Consider the following 19,473-nt stretch of genomic DNA (forward strand, 5'->3'; position numbering starts at 1 on the left):
GTTTGCTCCAACCCGCGCTCAATGTTTTTCTTTAGCAGAGGAATTAAGCACCGGAGATTCCCCCACCCGTCGGTCCGCCCGCACCTGAGCGGCTGAGGCGGGGCGGGTCTCCGGACGCATGCGCTGGGGCGGTGGCAGCGGGCGAACCGCCGGGGTCCGGCGGAGTTGGGACGCGTGCCCTCCGCCTAGGAAGAGCCGGACTGCTGTCCCCGCCGGCACCGCGCCGCTCGCCTTACGCTAGCGGCAGAGGTAAGAGCGGGTGCGTGCGACGGGGACCTTGCTCAATGTCACGGCGGGATGGGGATGGGGCTGCGGCGGGCGGAACGCAGGTGAGGAGCGGCAGCGGGCTGGGCTTCCCCGCTCTTCCTCGGCGTCTCCCGCAGGCACGAGTCTAGTGGGGAGAACGCGAGGCGCACCGCTAAGTAGGTCAGTGCTGAGCGCGTGGCGGTTCCGCGTCTCGGGGATCAGGCTGCGCCGTGCCCGGGGCGGGACGGAGATCCGCTATCCTCGCTCTCGTAGTTCAGCGGGCATCGCCCAGGCTTTGGGACAGGCGGATTTCTTTAGCGAAGGCGGAATTGACCTTTATCGAGGAGCCGTCCCGATGAACTAGCGACCGGTGCAGGCGTTTGCCATCGCAGGTGTCTCCGTCGCGAGCCCCGCGGTGCCGGGTGGGCGCACGCACAGTCGCGAGCGCCCTCGTGCCGGGGAAGCGGCAGAACTTTCCTGCCCACGCGGCAGCGCTGCGGGCTGACCGCCCCGCGCGCTCGGCGTGGGCACGAGGTCTTCGCTTTGAGCTCGAACGGCGTGGGGAGGCTGGGATGCTGGGTAGTTCTAAAGCGCTGCAAAGTTGAAATAAATCTTAAGAGCGAGCGTCTAACTGCAGCAAGCTGCTACTTGCTGGGGGAAAGGTAGCAGAAATAGTTTTGTTTGCATCCTCTTTGTTGCCTCATCAGTGATGTCTTGCACGCGGTATAAAAGCGAGGCTTAAAACCAGCTCTATTACTGTCCAGAACCTGCACGTTTTCATGCCTGAATGCAACACGACGTAGCAGTGCTGGCGCTGCATCACAAGGCCGGTAGGGCCATGTCACTATGCTCACGGTACGCGGGGACCGGCGAGGAGACCGCGCTGCCTGTGCACAGAGTTCAGCTGGTCCCGGGGGGGGGGGAGTTTGCTTGGCTTATGGCGCTTCTCCTTTCCCAAATGAGTCCTCGTGCTACTTTCTCCAACTCACCAGGTCAGTGATCCACTTAGAGGGAGGAGTAAGAGAGGTGGTTTGCTCTTTTTCTGCTTTTTGAGTGCTAAGGTTTTTTTCCATGGCTGCAAACTCATTCTGAAGCCTTCTGGTGTTTAGGATCCTTGCATGTCTTTTCCATAACTCGTGCCTTCTACAGTGAGTGGAGTTTGGTGTGACTGCTGACAGGCAGTCATGAAATAGAGTTGTGATATTGGTCACACGAACTTTTTTTTTTTTCTTCTATTATTTGCTTAAATTATGTGTAAAGTGGTATGAAATTAGAAAGAAAACAGTCTTCGTATGGCGTCTCCATAAAGGTACCAAGTTTGTGTTTTTCCCTGATGAACAATATGAAGGGTGCTTGTTTAAACTCAGAAGTGTTAACTGAACTGAGGCAGTATCAGGAGATTTTGCGCTCTCACCTCCTTCTACTGGAGCTGGAGCTGTCCCAGCAACTCTGTACTGTGCTGGCCTCTGCCAGCTCGATGTAATGGCTGTATCACACCAGTTTGGTCTTTCCTAAGCCACTGCTCTTAGCTGTTCCTGTCTCATTCCCCTCTTGAATTTCTTCAGTGAAGTTTTAACTTAAAGGATGTGTTCCTATTTGACTACTACTGGCATAAGAGCAGGAAAAGGTCTTGTAGAAGAATCTTTGGGAGGAGTGAAGGCTTGTTAGTTAATTAGCTGGGAAGTCCTTAGATTTCAAAAAGCAATGAGGGTTGCTTCATAAAACCTAACAGATGCTGAAGTGTCACTGCTCTCCTTGCTCTCCAGGTTATCACAAGGGACTGTGGTTCGAGAGTATTTGCTTTATGAGTATGAAAATCTGAGATGAGACAGTAGTGTTGATTTAAAAATGAACATATGGAACAGTCGTGGTTGTCTCAGACCTTGAAACGTCTGTCAGGCTGTGCTGTAACTAAAGTTGAGTGCAGTGTTTGTTCTAGTGTGCTGGGATATGCTGCAAAGCTTAAATCATTTATAGTCAATAGGAACAAAAGATAATTGTAGTTTGGATAGCTTGCATCCTGAAGTTCTGTTATCTGTTTGTTTTAAAAACATCAGCATTCCTTCAGTGTGAACTTGTAGGAGATCAAAAGTCATAGAACTGAAATAACTCATTCAGAAGATGAATGTCTGTCCTAATGTCTGTCAGCCATCGTGATACAAACAGGAAGCTCTTAATAGATGCCAGCCTGTATTGCCTCTGACACAATGAAGGCAGAGGCAGGTACCTAAATGCTACAACATCCCAGTAGCTTTAAGGGATATTTACCCAAATGTCCAAACCGCACAGGCATCTTGTTTCCTCAGGCTGGTGAATGCACAGCAAGCTGAAGGAATTACAGGAACTTCACTCTTCTGTGTGATCCTAACATTCCACTAGCTGCATAGGTTGGTGGGTTTGCCCTGGGAGCTCTGATTGCCTAACTCTGCAGAGGGGCTGCAGGAATTAGTCAAGGGGCTATTTTCTATTCCAGTTTTGCTCACAAGTGTAAAATGCACAGATTCTTTTCAAGGCTAAAACTTCTCTTTGTACTGCAGCTCTAGGGAGTGCACTTTATCTTTCTATGGGAAGGTTGCTTTTGTATGTTCTTAACAAATGAAAATGTTTTTAAAGCAAAATGTTTTTAGATGCTTTCTTTTAAACGCTTGTGAAAGATCTGGTGTGAAGACTTTAATTAATGTTTTTCATAATCTGTTTTCTGGTTTTATGCAATGCACAGAGCGACTCAGGGAATTAAGGCAAAAACGTCTGCAGAGTGTAGTCATTTGACTGCATTCTACCTTGTTGGAGAAAGTGCTGATAAACAGTATCTGGTGTTCCAGTACAATTCTTGGCATCAGTGGCATGTTGGTAAACTACAGGATTACAGAGCCCTGAGTGTTTTATTTCAGTATAATGTGTTTTTAATGACAGGAGGTCAGGGTCTTACTGTGCCTCTCCCAGTCCTTCCAAAACCACTTTAAAAAAAAAAAAACAATTAAAAAAAAACCCCATTTTTTCTTTTGCAGTTCATCTCATTTGTTGAAGATAAGCTGATGTATTTCCATGAGTGATGATTCATGCCCATTAACCTCCACAGCTTTATTGTGTTTCCTTTACAGATGAGTGTTCTCATCAGGTTGTCCCCAGTAATTCTTTTGAATATCTTCACATTGTGAAGCATAGAATCTTCACATGTAAGCTATGCATTCTACATGCAACTGTGATTTTTCTCACATATGAGCTAATGCTAACATTGCTTTCTATAAATGTATTAATTGACGTGTTAAAAATTCATTAGAGAACCTGAGCTGCTAAGGCTTGTAAAAATAGAAGCCTTGCAAACCAATCTAATTGTATCAGTGCAGTTCCAATCCTTTTCTTACCAACACTGGCACCTTACTATTTTGCTGCTGTTGCATTGCCAGGGAGATCTTTTAAGGACAGGTGGTGCTAATGCACATCTAGTTCAACTGCAGTGTTTACATTATACTCATACCCAAACAATCATCAATATTAGGCTGTTATGGAAGCATCAAAAATGCTTAATTCCTTGGGATCACCCTGTATCACTTTGTTCATTGGCAACAATGTTTTTTAAGCATTGAACATCTATAATGTGGTAAATTAAAGGGGAGAGGTAGCAAGAAAAAGAGGTTGTTTTTATTTATTTTTTTGCTTCTGCCTGTACTTATTTAGACATCTAGAGTCCTTTTGACTTATGTTCACCTTTTCATTTACATAGCTTTCTCTGTTTAGGACCCATTTTATAGGTTTTTAAATGTTGCAAGTCAGCCTCAAACAGAGAGACTGCATAAGTAGGTTTCAGTTTACAAATTGACAAATGCACATTCTTCTGTGGCAGAATACAGGATATGCATAATTGCATCTCTTGGTTCATGATTCTCCATGCCTTTTCCAGGCTGTTTGGCTCGATGACAGGTGGTGGGTTGATGTATTGGTAAAATGCTGATTCTGGACTATATTGGATAGTGTTTCTTTACTCTTAGTTTCCTATTGGAGATCTGTCTATTTGCTGCAGAGATGCCAGAATGAGAGGGCTTGGGGCATCCCATTTGAATATAGTAGACTATCAGGTCTCTTTAGTCTTATTACAATTTGATACAACTTCAAAGATTAATTAGTTTTTTTCTTACCCCCTCATTTTGAAGCACACCATGCTAATGCTAGTTGTCATACCATTGATCCTTAAACTATAATGTGATTTTTATGCAACTTGGCTTACTTCTTCAGTGTTTGTTTCTACTGCAACTATGAGGTCTGAAAATGACTTTATTTTTTCCAAGTCAAGGAAAGAAATTAACTTTGAGCATAGAGATTCATTACCAGGACTTATCTCTGAGAAGATGAGTTTGGTTAGGATATAAAGTAAATGCTCTCAAACTGTCTGTACTCTGCCCTGGTCAGCAAGGCTTCCAAAGAAAGTATTAGAACCTTCTAATGGGATTTTATAATGGAAATGCTAATACAAGCCTGCAGAAGAGTACCTAGTCTCTATCTTTGCATGACTGCATATGACAAAGAAAAAAATTGCTTAATCTTTTTTCCTTTGGCCACCAGCTAATAATTGGATGGTGAATCTTTGACTTGGAATTGCAAATGTGTGTAAGTGTACATCATCTTTCTTTTAAAAATGAGGTTATTTAATACATCTTACTAATGAAGAAAACCCCTTATAAATCAGTGTCAGAGGTTTACAGTTGAAGATTCTGCCTTTGTTCTTGCAGCCCTTTCTGTAGTGCGGGGGCACTCTGTGCCAGTGCTGCGTGTTGCTGAGGCTGGGGGCCTTTGCATTGTCAATGGCATCTGTTTCCCTGCTAAGCAGTAAAACGAACGTGCCTTTATTGCAGACATCACTGGTGTAACATAGAACTTGTAAAGTTAACTATTTGAAAATTAGGAAGCACGAGAAATGTCCGTGTGCCTGTTGTTGCATACAATCATGACTCATTTTGCTTTCTTTCTGTGGGACTGCCACCAGGCTTTGCAGGATAGGTAATGCTGAGTTAGTGATATTAAAAACAAACAAACATTTGCAAGGCTTCTGTGAGGAGAATGGGGGGTCTTCCCTCTGAGTAGATGGGGAACTTAACACAGAAGGGTCAGCAGCAGTTTGGATGATCAGCTTGGGAGATGTGGGATCCAGTACACCAAAGCTCAGTGATGCAGTGTGCGCTTGTGGCAGTGCTTGTGTTGCTTTGCATTATAGTGTGAGTGTTCAGCATGTCCGTAAACTAGAGCTCTGTTATCAAGCGGGGCTCCCAGGAAAGGTATGCATGATTAGTGATGGAGCAAGGCTTGATTTCAGTGATTTGTGTAGCATTGCTAGCAGCTCTGTGGAAAGGGTCCTGCTACAGATTCTGCATTGCAGTATTGAGAAGAACTCTCCTGTTGTGGTTCCTGGCTTTTGTACTTTCTTTTTTTTTCTCTCCCTTCATCTTCTACACCAAATAGTGTGATTTTCCAAGGGGCAATGGTTTATGACCTTGGTTGAGTGTTTTGATTCTTCTCCAGTTTGTGAGAGGAAATGTGATGTTCTAACTTAAAGAGCTCACTATTTTTTTTTATAAGTATGTATTCTTTATTTTATTTTAAAAAGTGAACAACAAAACCCCTAAATTTAATTCTTAGGAATAATTTTAGTGAGTCTTGTCATCCCTAAGCGCTTGTCAAATGTTTAGATACAAAGCATAGCTTCTGGAGGTTCTGAAATGGCTGAAGCAAGGGAAATTAGTGTCGTAGTACTTTATCAGAGCACTCGAGGTGAGGCTTGATGAGCTTTGTCTGATAATTTTTTAAATTATTTTTCACTGGTATTTGCTCAGATGTGATCTGATTCTGTTCCAGAAAACTTTAGCATGTTCTTCTAGACAGTATGTTCCTTTCAGAAGCAGTAGGATCATATTATAGATAGGAGGTTTGAGGCAGCTGGAGTGGAATGATGACCCTCCCAGTCCCTATAGGTAATGCAGAAGAATATGAATTGCTTTAGTATGAGTACGGATGTTTGGTGCTACTATTCTATATTGTGTTCAGCTGCTCCAAATTAATGCTTTTGGAAATATGACTGTTTTATTTAGGTAGAAATCTCTTCTCATAGGTGTACCTGAGACTACTGTAGCTTTATTGCTCTGGCTGGAGCAAACCTGATGCTGTGGTATGTGGGGCCTCTTTGCTGCAGGCAGGTGGCAGATTGTTTTGAAAAAGAGATATTCTTGAAAGGCTAGACAACAGCCACCCCCACTGGCAGTTTCTGTCTCTTTCAACCAGATTTGAGGGAGCATTTCAAATCAAATTCTGCTGTCTCTCCCCAGCATATGGGTTAGCTTCTCCAAGCCAAGAGTAGTGCAAAAATTGCTTAAGAAACTGGAAAATTGAGCTTTAGGAACTTCAGCAAACATCAAGGACAGTTGTGCTGATGATCAGGAATAACAAACATTGACAGAACTAATGTCATAATTTGATTATATTGTCAACGCTGTTGTAATACCATATGTTAGCTCTGTAAATGTGATGGCTCCCAACTCCTTTATAATTACAATTTATTGCCTAAGTCACATAGGATTGAGAGGAAGAGTGAGGCACACAAAACAGGAATGCTGTAATGCTTCTTCTAACCCTTTCAGTTCACATTTGCCAAAATTTCTGCACGTGACTTAGTGGAGGTTTGTTTCTGTAGCACAAAAGCATGAAAAACCTTTGTCCTTGGAGGAACCCCGTGGGTCTCTTATGTTATTTCTAGCTCTCAATTGCTTGTCACCTTTCTTTCCCAACTGTAAATCAGAATATTAATCGATTGAGTTTCTGTGCAGTAGTTTTGTGAGAAAGGATTTGAATTTCTTTACAATTCATGTGGGCACGTAAGTCTTGACAGGGACAAGAAAACTTCCCCCTTGTTCAGAGGAAGAGCTTTATCCTAATCAGATTTAGAGAACGTTTTTTTTTTTTAAAAAAAAAAAAAAAAAAAAAGCCTGTGCTTGTTTTAAGCACCAGATGACACAACACAGAGGACAGCAAGGAGTCTGTGGCTGACAGGAGCGTGTGGGGTTTGTAATCTCTGCGTGCAGCTCTGCAGCCGCTTCCCGCTCAGAGGCTTATTTTACCATGTGGTTATGATAACTGTAGGATCTGTAAAGAGGAGTCTGGAGTCAACAGCTTGTTTCATGCTGAGCGTTGGGGGTCATGGCAGATTTGCTTTCATGCACTGTTGCTGTATAAATATGTATGTAATATTTACATGGTTTTGTATGGAGTGACTCTGTTTTTGCAGAGCTGGGGATCACATTCAGCATAATGCTGCATCCAAGTTTTTTGAATGCTTTTGATAATATATGTTCAAATATTCAAAGTGCTGAATCCATGGCTGTCGCCTATTTTTATATTGCTTTTGTCATGCTTTGTCTTCCTTCTTGGCAGATTATAAGTACCCTCAAATTATTTTCATGTTGATGACTTACTGTAACAAACAAATATACTTTTAAATTTCTCTAAGGTCGAGGTTGCTGGCATTGAACCAAAGGATTATCTTGTGCAGTTTAAACTGATCGTTTCAGCTTGCACTTGAGTGGACTCAAAGGAGTGTGCAGAGCAAGTGGGGCTTTGCAGGCTGCAAAGCTTCTGTCACTTGTTGCCACTGCTCCTGACCTTGGCTTGTCTCTTGTTTTCCCATTAGGCAACCTGATGCCTTGGGTTCTGCCCTTTTCTTCAGGTAGCAGCACTTCTTGACTTTTCTAATTTCCTGCCCCTGCAATGCCTTGCCTGCCCTTAGCATTTGACCACATCCCTCTTCCTCACTGCAGCCCATCTCTAAAAGTTAGAGTGGGCACAGACTCACTGGAATATTTGAGTAAAATATGAATCTTCTGATGGATTCTTTATGTATCTTTAATAAAAATGTCTTTGAGCCCCTCTTCCATTCTTCTGGATTAAGACTATTTTAAAAACATTTTCCATACCTTTTTTTAAAAAATTAAGCAGAATAATAAAGGGCTTTTCTAAAGTTTTAGTTGTGAAATCTGTGAATGCTTCAGGATGGAAGAACATTTGATTTTCTTGACTTTAAGGTTTTGATGGGAAACCAATTACATGATAACAAGTTGTAAGTCTGCTATATAAGCACTTGAATATGCCTTGCAGGAAGGCGTTATTGTGATTCATGAATATTTTCATTTTAAAAAACTTCTAAATGCCTTTCTTTTGTAGCTTCAATCATTACATCATTAAAAAGAATAATAACAGAAAGAATAAAAATAAAACATATATCCATACCTATATAAACATCCCTTGGAGAAAATGCTTTTTGATTTAGAGGATCATCCTCATGCTCTATTTTTATGTGACCATGGGATAATAGGTTTCTTTTTCCCTAACAGAGGCTCTAGGTACTATAGTAATATTATGTATGCTTAAAAGGGCTGTAATCTTCTTTTATTTCAGTTAATATGTCTGCAACAGATTTACCTCTAACCTTCAAAGATAATGTTGTACCACATAATTGCATTGAATGAGAAATCTAGTCTATGGAAATTGTTTTTCTGAAGAAACTGTAACTTGTTGGCAAAGGAATCTTGTAAATATTCTGAAGGGTTCACAGGTAAAGTTAACTGCTAGATTTAGGTGTGTTTGATTAATGCTTTCCATTAGTGTATGTATAAATTTCTTGCATTGTGTAGTTCTGTCTTAAAAAGCATAGGATCTTGGTCTTATAGGAAAAAATGGACTATGCTCCAAGGCTGTAAACAAAGCTGTACCTCAGCAAGTGTGCAAGGCAGAGTTAAATGTTATTACAAAAGAAGTGAAAGGCTTACTCAGTTTCATGGGGCTTCTATGCTGAGAAATTAACTATTGATGTTTTTCATGAAGTAATGGCCATTTCTCTGGGGTGGAAGAAGGGGTGGGGGGGACCCCTATCAGCTTGAATTGTCTTTCTATATTTGAGAATATTTTACAGAAGATATGGCCAATTTTAAAGCTCTCTGATGTGCAACAATGCAAAATTATATGCTTAGGTGACCTGTTAATTAGTTCTCATTCTGTCTCATATGATTTATAGCTTTGTGACTCCTAGGTAAAAATGATGTATGACTTAATGGGGTGGAAATCTAGACTGGATTCACACCTCCAATTGTTTAATGCTTCCTCTAGCTAGGTGACTAGTGTGATGGGAGGAGAAGAAAGCAGCTGCAAGCATCTTCTCATTTATTATGGCTAGAACATAAAAACCCATGCTCCTGTGTCTCCTGTGGTTGTTTGCTTCTTTGTTACATACCCAATTCATTGGAGTGAGGAGGGAATGTCGCTCTTCCATAAAACATAAGTATAGCAGGTGAAAAGAGAAATACGTGTGATATTTCTTGTTCAAACTTCCTTTAATGCAGCTATTTCATATATTAGGATAAAGTTAGACCTAGATTGAGAATATGAGACACTTAATGTTCCAGTGGTAGGGAGGAAAATCCTCTACAGGCCAACAATTTTTGTTAGCTCAGGGGTTTTAAATAAGCTTTTATTTATTTATTTCCCATCCCCAAATAGCTTCTTTGTCTACTTCAATATATTTTGTGTGCCGAGTAGTTACTGTGTGTTACGTTACTTTTAGGCCTGAAGTTTCTCTGATTACATTAATTTTGGAATATTTGTCTTCATGGCATCTTTGATACAGAGAGTTTGATTTATCTAAGTGCAATACTGTAAATTCAGAATGGTTAATTCTGATTTTTTACTAGATTTAATGGTTGTGATAAGTCTGAAAATGAACATGGGCTATAGAGTCTTTTCCAGTGCTTTTGAAGTTTGTTACTTCTCCTGGAATATCTCCAAGCTGTGATTTCTGCTAGGCTTTTCTGGAGGTCTATTGTGCCCAGTGTCAGGAGTGTTTGTGCCATTCACAAAGTAATCCCTGCAATCTGTGCTTGCTGTTAGAATGGCAAGTTTTGCAGTGCAATCCCTCTTTTGCTCTGTCTTGCTGAACTAGATGATCTGCATCACTCCTTTTAAATCTATGTGGGGGCTTTTAAAAAGGTTAATGTATCAGGCTTGCTTCTTGGCTGTGAAGTGGTGGTGGTTCCTAGTTCCCCGTGTGGGTGTTCATTCACTTGTCACTACAAGGTAGGCTAAGGTTGCTGCTGAGAGCTGCTCTGTGTTTGAGTGGGATATTGGGGGGGAAAATGGCTTTTCTGGTTTAGTCCAGAAACTAGAGAAGAAGCTTTGCCAGTATGAAATATAAGTGCTTGTGCTAATGTACTGTAAGTAAACTTATTTAGGTTTACATAAGATACAAGCTATGATGCTGCTAACATCTTCCAGCATCAGATTTTTTTCCTTAGGAATGATTTATCCAGTTCTCAGCTGTACTTCTCTCTCCTTAACTTGACTTACAATCAATTATATTTTTGATGGTGATGTTTGTAGAAAATTGAAATGTTAGTTACCCATTTTTCTAGGTAAAAAAATATATCGCTTTTTATGTATGTGAATATAATACACAGGGTTACACAGATAATACTTCTGTGTAGTTAGATGTCTGTGTACCTGCTCTTACCAATTGTTTATTACTGAATTGTGGGATTCTTCTTTCTGACACCGGTGACTGTCAAGGTACAGACACACTGATGTACCTGGGTCCAGTCATGGAGATGTGCTTGTGTCTGTGTGTCCTTTCTTTCTGAGGGAGTCTGTCACATGGGCACTGATCTACCTGTGTGAGATCAGAGCCTAAGCGTATTACTGGCAAATGTAATTGGATGCTGGGCTGGTGTTGCAATGCAATTTCTTTCAAGTGTCACCCAAGATTAACTGAAGAGCATGAAGGATGGAGGACATGTTAACTGCTGAATCCTTGGGAAATTGTTCCAGAGAGGAGGGAGCTTCAAATAATGAGCTAGGGACTATGGGCCATTACTACGTATAATACCTTGCTCAACATGAAGTTCTAAAATGTTTCTTGTTGCTTAGTGTAATTTATTTCCTGTGAAATAATTTGATTAAGAAGTAGTATCTATGTATCAATATGTTTATTATTAGATTATTATGATTAGTTTTATTTATCTAACTGGTGTTGTTTTCTGCTGATGAATCTTATCTAAGTATAAAAAAAAAAAAAGAACAAGCATCTAAAAGACAGGTTTTGTGTGATGAAATATTTTCCAGTTTGAATGAAATACTTTCATTAAAGCTGCAGGCACTGAATGCTGTACTAGCAGTGTTTAGGCTTACAGTGTTTTAGGAACCTTGGGATTAGTGTTTATCTGTCCCATAAAGGATACGAATCATTTAGATTAGAAGTAATCTGATTGTATTGAAGTACAAATTATAGCACAAATGCCATTCAAGTGGGTTAAGTGACTAGGGTTGGTAAACACCATATGACTGCTGATTGGTCAGTGAAAGAGTATTAACTGAAAGATAATGATGGATTTTAATCCAAATCTCTAAAGCACAACAGCTGTAGTTCCCAAATGAGTTCTCTCTCTGACAGAGTTTTAGGACACTGGTTTATTTGTTCCCTACTATTTCTCTTGCGCAAGAATTAATTTGTAATATAATTTGTTACTCCAGTATAGAATATAACTATTCCATATGGCTTTCTTTGAATTTCTATTCCATTTTCCATAAGCGAGATCACTATAATTTTTATGAACATTGAAGAAAGTGTAATGTTTTTCTTTCCTTGTATTGTAGTACATTAGTCTGAATTGGCTAAGGAAAATCAGCTGATGTTCTACCTTGTTTATGGTTTTTTTTATTAGTAAGAAGTTAAATGATTGCACAATTTTAGGTTCCGATTTAAATCTTCCCCCTGTTATTTGTGCATACCCTGAAATAAGCATGTTCATTAAAGGAATTTGATGATTGACTGAAAAAGGAAAGTAATCTAGCTTTGTGATTCTCTGATCCATCTGTCTGGATTGGGAAAGTCAACAGCAGGAAAGATCAGATGGTCCCCTATGTTACTGTTCACAGTCCAAACACTCAGACATTGGAAGAATTAAGGTCCTTTAGAATGACACTGTTACATATCATGGATGTTTGAAGGTGGAAAATGCAGGTGGCTAGTTTCTCTCCTGTTCATGATTTCTTCAGATCATCTGGGTACTGTGCCCTCTAGAGATGTGTTTTGTCCTTTTCATGTAGCCTTAAGTCCAGAAGTTCACATTATGTTGCAAGAGTAAGCAGATATGGTCCCTGTCCTTTGGATTTACAGCATAACTCAAAAGGCAGCTTGGGAGCCTCTTCCTGCTTACATAAGTTATTGGAGGAATTAGCTGAATGGAGATGTTCAGTGCCTATGTACAGAAGCCCTTGATTGTCTTTGTTAGAATAGTCTGAAATGCTGTTAGAAAATCATGACAAGGAACTTGTGGCCTGCCTCTTCTTGGGTTTGGACACTATGAAGTCTCGTCTCTTAATCTGTTCTCGTATATGTGCTGTAGATACTGCTTCTAGTTTGGCATGCAGTAATGCACTAAAAGCTGAATAAAACAGGCTTCCAGTAAATGGAAACTAAATTGCAGATAACTCTTTCTATCTATATGTACATATATATATTTTCCCCCAGGAAAAAAGCTGAATATTGGCTTGTGCATCCAGGTAACAGGATGTCTACTTTAATGCTGCTTCACGGAGAGGGTAATGTGAGAGAAAGTGATAAGGTGCCCATATATATATATGTGTGTGCTTCCATATGCTTGGTCCAACAATAACAGTGTTGTGTTGCACCTGCTCAGGGGTCTGTACACAAATTTGTCTGTAATATCCTTTGCAGGTGAATTTTGTCAAGTCTCTGAGCTCTCTGAATTGCTTTCCCATGTGATTTCCCGTAGAAAAATGACAGTCTGTTTCTGTTGATGATGGAGCTCGGCTTTGTCTGTGCATTGTAGGTAAAAGGCTGATAAATATTTGAAAACAACCAAGTGTCATTTAATTGGTGGTTTGTTTACTGTCTGTATCACCATTTAGCATAAGTGGAGTGAATTATGACAGCTGAGGATTCTTGCTGTTCCTTTCCAGTTATTTAATTGCTGTGCCTAATGAATTGTGATTAAACAAAAATCGATTTCTGTATCGTTTACAAGTATATCAGTAAATAAACTGGTGATGCCTGAACTTACTGATTTTTAGGGATATGGAATTCCAAAAGTGATGTGTTGTTGTCTAGAATTCTGCTTTAATTGCTGCCTTTGTAAGTTCAGATGGAGATGTGTGCAGAGAGTTATTCTGATCAGGGAAATCCTCGTTTTTATGGAGAGTCTTCCTTAGTCTTAGTATAGAGGATAACAGAAGGGAGAAGTTGAACAACGGGGAGGAGCACATACTTCCTTTCTTCTATATTAAAGAAAAGTAAATGTTATTTATTTCCCTGCACACGTTGAGGAAGGAGGAACTTTAAACCCACAATTAGCACTGTCCCAGTACAAGTGTCAGGATATCACCCGTGAACAGTTTATATGACTAAGGGCAGGTGTGATTGTTGGTGATTTGCAACTTGGGAGCATCTTAATAGTGTGAATGGTGGGAGCTAAAGTCACAGTGTATAAGAAGTGGCTTTAGACATGGTGCTAAATGATAAAGGCTAGGGTATAAGAGGACTAGATTTTAAGCTTTTTTTTTTTTTTTTTTTTTTGAAAGCCCTGTGTTTTCTGCAATAAAAACAACAGCAGTACAGGACTTAACAAATGTCTGGCTAAGGGAACTGCAACACTCTTGCTAGGCTGCCAGAAATAATGCCAGCTCCAAACATTCAAAAATCCTTTGTCAAGTCCTAGGAGAAAAATGAAATAGGTTTCTCTTTAATTCCCATCTAGTTTTTGAGTCTTTAGGGTTCTCCGCAAGGATTAGAGGGATATTAAGAAAAAAGAAGAGAAAAAAAAAAAGAAAAAGGAAAAAATAAAAAGAGTTCCCAGAGGGTTTTTATAACTGCAAGAACCAGGCTTAAGAGAAATGCCTAATGCTGCAACATGAAAATTTTGAGAGCTAGCAGCCATGGACTGGTTAGTGGAGTGTCATAAGAAAGGGAGGCTTCAAATTGATAAATTAGTTTTTCGTAAGTGAAACTTTACAAGTGTTTGGTGTTTCAAAATGTCACATTGATGATGTCAGCACAGGAGACGTATTCAGCTCACTGGAATTTTTTTAAGGCAATAAAGCTGTGTTTAAAACAGTTTCATAGCAGAAACTGTTCGATTCCCTAGTATCAGTTATTTAGCAATAACTGCAGTACAGATGAACTATGTAAGCTGTAAAGAGCGAATAAGGCCCTCATCAGTTGGGTGATCTACTGGAGCAATTGTTTATCACAAGGATATGTTTTTATTTCTTAATAAAGTGTTCAGGAAGTTGAAAAAAACACCTAATGTTTCCAAGGAATGAGACTGGACAAGGGAGAGGTTTACTGAAACAGGGTATAAGAGTCAGCTTTACTGCAATGTTAGAAGTTGCAAAAGGCTTTGAAAAGTGAATGACTGGAGGGAAATATCTCATGAGACTAAATTGGGTTTTTGGAAGGGTAACTTCAGCTGTAAGTGCTAAAGTGAAAGCTGCTTGTTGTGCGTCTCAGCATTTTCAAGTGAAAAAAATATTCTGCTCATACTTCCATCTTTCTGGGGGTTATATTTATTCAAAGGAGATTAATGGCCAATTTTCAGTGTGACTGCCTCCATCAGAAATTTATCCCTTCTCAAAATGACATTTTTATGGGAGCAGTATGTATGAATTTCTGTGAAAACTTCAGATTCCAATGTGATAGGTAGAAGAATATTTATGTCTGTAAGGAGATTCTGGAACTGTGTTCTTGGCAGGATGGCAGTATAAGACTAAGGGCAAGGTGTGTAATTTTGTCATATCTTTTTGTGCTAAGAAATTTCATTATGGTATTGCATTTTAATTACACTGTGGTTATGCGGACATCTTTTAATGTGTGCTATGCAGATTGCTACAGTAGTATGCATAGAGTGGTATCTGTGGTCCCTGCAGAAAAGAATCTAGTACGATTTAAACTGATGCAGAACTGATGATTTTGCAAACAGTCATTTGAAGGTGTAAGGAAACTCTGTCTGAGGGCACAGAAAAACTCCAACTTGTGCCCCTTGTTGCCTTTGGTTGCTTTTGTGGATGGGGGAACACAAACTGATGGATGTGTTTTGTTTTTTATTTGCTCAATTTCTTTAAATTTTTATTTATTAACATTCAATAAGAGATTTAATGAGGTGATTGAAGAAGAACATGTAGCATTATTTTATGTAGTTTGAGTGTTTAATGGTCCCTGACTGAGGAAATTACTGTTTTCTGCGAACCATCCATAAATAGATGTGACAGGTGAAGGGAGTAAGAGGAACTACATGTGATTTGTAAAGCAGGCAGAAGAGGTCACACTGGTTCTGCTTTCTAATTGTTCTTTCTTTCTCCTATGTGTGTATAGTGTGACAGTGCATGAACAGGAGAATGAAAGCAATCTACAGAGATATGGGAGTAGGGAAAGAACAGGAAAGAAATCCTAAGGTGGAAAACAGCTGTTCAAAAAGCAGCAATAGAGGGATATAAGGCAAGGAGTCAGAAAAAACATCCTGTCAGCAAGAAGGAAAATGCAAATAAATAAGATCTTCAGGCCAAAGAAATCTGTAAGTTATGCAGAACTTAATCATGTTTTCTGGTCTCAATTTCCCTCCAGTTTTCTCTGTGCTTGTGGGCTGTGTGAGCCTTTTGCCACTGATGACAGTGAAAATCCTTTGCTGCTCTCAGGGTGTTAGCGGTGGGCCCTGCAGTGTCTTGTAACTCATTCTTGAGATCTACTGTTTGTCTGTTACAGCACAACTTACCCTTCTTCTGCTGGGCATTTTGAGAGCTACAGCCTCCTGACCTGTCTGATCTAAAATAAACTTAAACTAACCTAACAGGTCTCAAAACTTGACAGCAGATGGCACATGCTTTTGTTTAGCCCTGCATGTAAAATCTTGGTGGGTGGTATCTGCCTTAGGACCAAATCAGCATCCCACCAGTCACCATCTGGGATGGCAGATGATATGTGGGACTGTCATGAATAAGCATTCTGATGTTTGTAAATGTCCGAAGGAAGACACAACTTGTTAGCACTTGCAGTTGGTATGCAGTCAGCACTGCGAAAACCTCATGTTATGCAGTATTCAGCAGAAAAAGAATTTGTGTATCTTGGGTCCCTCTCCATCATACGGGTGAGTATAAGGTGATACTTCTTCCACAGTGTTTGATGGTGAACTTGCATGGTGCTTCTGGCAGGCCTTTAGTCATTGCTGGTGCTTCTTTGATAAGAATAGCTCTTCTGATTCTTAGTTACAGTGTCATAGGTGATGTTTAGATGACTCATATCAGATCATACCTGATATTGATAATGAGCAGTAATTTGTAGTATAAAACACATCCTTGTTTTAGCAGTATAGGCTTATTTAATGGGTGAAGGAAGGGGACAGTTTGGACCCAAAGGTGTGAAATGACTTTGAAAGAGCACAGATTTTTCTTCTGTAGATGTGTATCTGTTTGTGTATGTGCATCTGTGAGAAGGAAAAATTGGGATTAGGTAAGGGTGATCCATGAGAATACACATGTGCAGCTTCCCTCATTCAGCCTTTTTGTGGTTCTATGCGCTACTTTGCCCCGACATGCGTATTTTGAGAAATGCTATTTAGATCAGTTGTCTTTAGTCCACTTGTTATTTATGTGACTAATCTTTATGTAGGTTATTTTAGATGGTAAAGCCAATTGAGTATGAAGCTCTGGGATGTACTGAGTATAAATATCTTGGAAAGAAGGAAATCTCTGCATCTGCCACGTAACTGCTGTTGTTAAGGCATCTGGTTTTAAAGTGTTAAAGCACATTTTATTTGCACCTGGTCAGTGTATCTCTGCTGGAAGTTTAACAAAATAGTATTTTCTTTAGAGATTCAAACAGCTGACTTGACTGTTCTTTTTGCAGTGCTTCCAGGATTCTTCATGCACAGTATTAAAAAAAGTGTGGGGTTTGAAATGTTTGTGCAGTTTAATGCTGTTGGAATTGCCAGTCATTCTTTGACATAAAGCTTTTGGGGGATGGGAGTAATGTACTATCTGAGTCTCTTCAGATGTTTTCACTTCTTAAGTACAATACTCAAATAATATACTGATGAATGGTTTAAAAAACAAACAAACAAAAAACATAAACAGAATCCCACATGAGTCTTAATTCAAGGAATTAAGGCCTGGAAGCACATGCATATGCTATTTCTGGATCAAAGTGTGAAATACCAGCAAAAACAGTAGAAAGCTGCCTCACTCTTTATGAATTGAAGTGCTCATTTTAGTGTGGAACAGAGTAGGTAATCAGAATGGGTTTCTGTGAGCAGCAGTCACTAAAAGCTGGAGGTGAGGTTAGCAGACATCTGTGTAAGCCCAAGTGGAATTGGAACAGGCTTGTATCTTTAGCAATGCCAGGGATCTCTCTGTGCTTTGTGTCAGCACAAAATATGCTTGTTTGTGGCTCTTTTAAACACAGAAAATGGAAAGTGTGAAATGACATGTTCAAAGCAGAGCCAGCTTGAACCTGGCCCATTCCTGCAGATGACTTCAAACTAGCTGATCCCTTCAGGTGCTATTATGGGCTTTAACTTTACCAGCTGGGTGGTTCTCTTGACTGTAAATCTGAACTTGTTAATAATACAAAACATATGTCTCTTTACCTTTATATACTTAAAGGAAGCATAGCTTTCAATTTCTTTTCAGTTCCAAACAAGAGTCAGTACTTTATTTGGCAGCTGATATTTAGGATTACTCAGCTGGGACCATTTCTTGAGAAGCACCTTAGGACTGGTCTTCATGGCCACAGGCCAGGCTTGCTGTTTTGAGCAGGGTTTTCTCACCATCAGATTCTTAGTACAGTCAAGCAAGCTGATGCATCTCAGTCTCATGCTGTATTTTTTTTTATGCTGTTTGTTCTTTGTTCATGCTCAGCTATTAATTCCACATAGTCCTGAAAATCGTTTTTCCGGTGTCCAAGAGCTTTTTCACAGTATTACTGTTCTTTATCCTGATTAGTGATTTTTTGAGTACAAATTATACTCAGCTTCTAGTATTGTCAGACTTGTGCTATATGAACATGAAGGCTGTCCACTCAGCCTGCCTTTCTGTTAAGGCTTCCTTTTATGGCTAGGTATTTTTAAGAAAGGTAGAAAATGATTTTTGTTCTCTGTGACCAAAGCTTTACGTACTTCTCAAGCGTGATAATGCTCAGGCAAGATAAGTAACAAGCGGGTACAAGCACTCCGTGGGAATCTCCCATTATGTCAGTGAGTTTTGATCTTTTCTCCCACAAGTTCATGCTTAAAACTTTTTTTTTTTTTTTGTAATAAAAATAGATGCTTCAGTAGAAATGCTTCTATTTTGTAACAACTTTCTAGTTACTTAAAAGTGATTTACTTTATATAGAAGTATTAAATTTTGCTTAAAGTGATATTCTAAAACATCCTAAATCAATTTTTACTTAAACAAAGAAAAAACAACAGCAACAAAAGTTATTTGAACATGATATTGAAGGTAGATTCAAATTAAATATTCTTTATTTTTCATTCATAAGTTTGTTTTCTGATCTTTGGAGTTGTAAAAGTTGGCTAACCAGTGTTTTTTTATATTGTTAGTTTAGTTTATTTACGTAGTTTATTTTTTTTTTTCGTGTGGATGAATACAAGAAGAATCCTTTAAGAGAATACTTAAGTGCAATATTTGGAAAGACGCAAGAATACAACAATACAACTTCATAGAATTCTAAAGATATAGGAAATGATCTTAGAAAATTCTTAGAGACAACATGATACGATATACTTTGTTAAATTGATCATTGATAAAATGTTCCCAAGTTTTAAGTAAGCAGACTGTGAAAACAGGCAAAATTGGGAATACGTTCAAGAAAATGCTTGAACACCTCATTTTTTACTTGAGCAAATTCAGCAGCTTTATGATTTTGATATATTTTTGTGGAGATGATGTTGTATCCTACTTTTAATTTTAATTTTAATGTTTTTAACCAGCTGCTTGGCATTTTGGCATGTGAGATATTTTAATCCTGACTTAGTTTGACAAGGAAGCAATTCAAGACTCTCTGGTCTATTTTATTTTTTTCCTTTCTTTCTGAGTATTGCTTTAGAATTAAAAAATATTTGAAGTTTAGGGCTATGATAATAGATTAGAGTTCCTGAATGAAATAAAATCTAAATATGAACTGATAATGGC

At 39.3% G+C, this 19,473-nt stretch overlaps 1 protein-coding gene across 3 annotated transcripts in view; it reads left to right on the forward strand.

Moving 5' to 3' along the window:
• Positions 1 to 270: 270 nt before the first annotated feature.
• ZNF385B (zinc finger protein 385B) overlaps positions 271 to 19,473 on the forward strand; it is a 148,529-nt gene continuing 129,326 nt past the window's right edge. Inside the window, exon 1 of one of the 3 annotated variants that reach the window (XM_032445864.1) lies at positions 271 to 426. Coding sequence is in view for 2 of the 3 variants with exons in the window: in XM_015868379.2 (XP_015723865.1) it covers positions 1,034 to 1,238 (205 nt within the window). In the remaining variant the exon portion in view is untranslated. Of the gene's footprint in view, positions 427 to 1,018; positions 1,239 to 16,280; positions 16,431 to 19,473 lie in introns of those variants that run through there. The other 2 variants (XM_015868379.2, XM_032445863.1) reach the window with 2 other exon arrangements.

Source organism: Coturnix japonica, chromosome 7, assembly GCF_001577835.2.
Source record: "Coturnix japonica isolate 7356 chromosome 7, Coturnix japonica 2.1, whole genome shotgun sequence".
Lineage (NCBI taxonomy): Eukaryota > Metazoa > Chordata > Aves > Galliformes > Phasianidae > Coturnix > Coturnix japonica.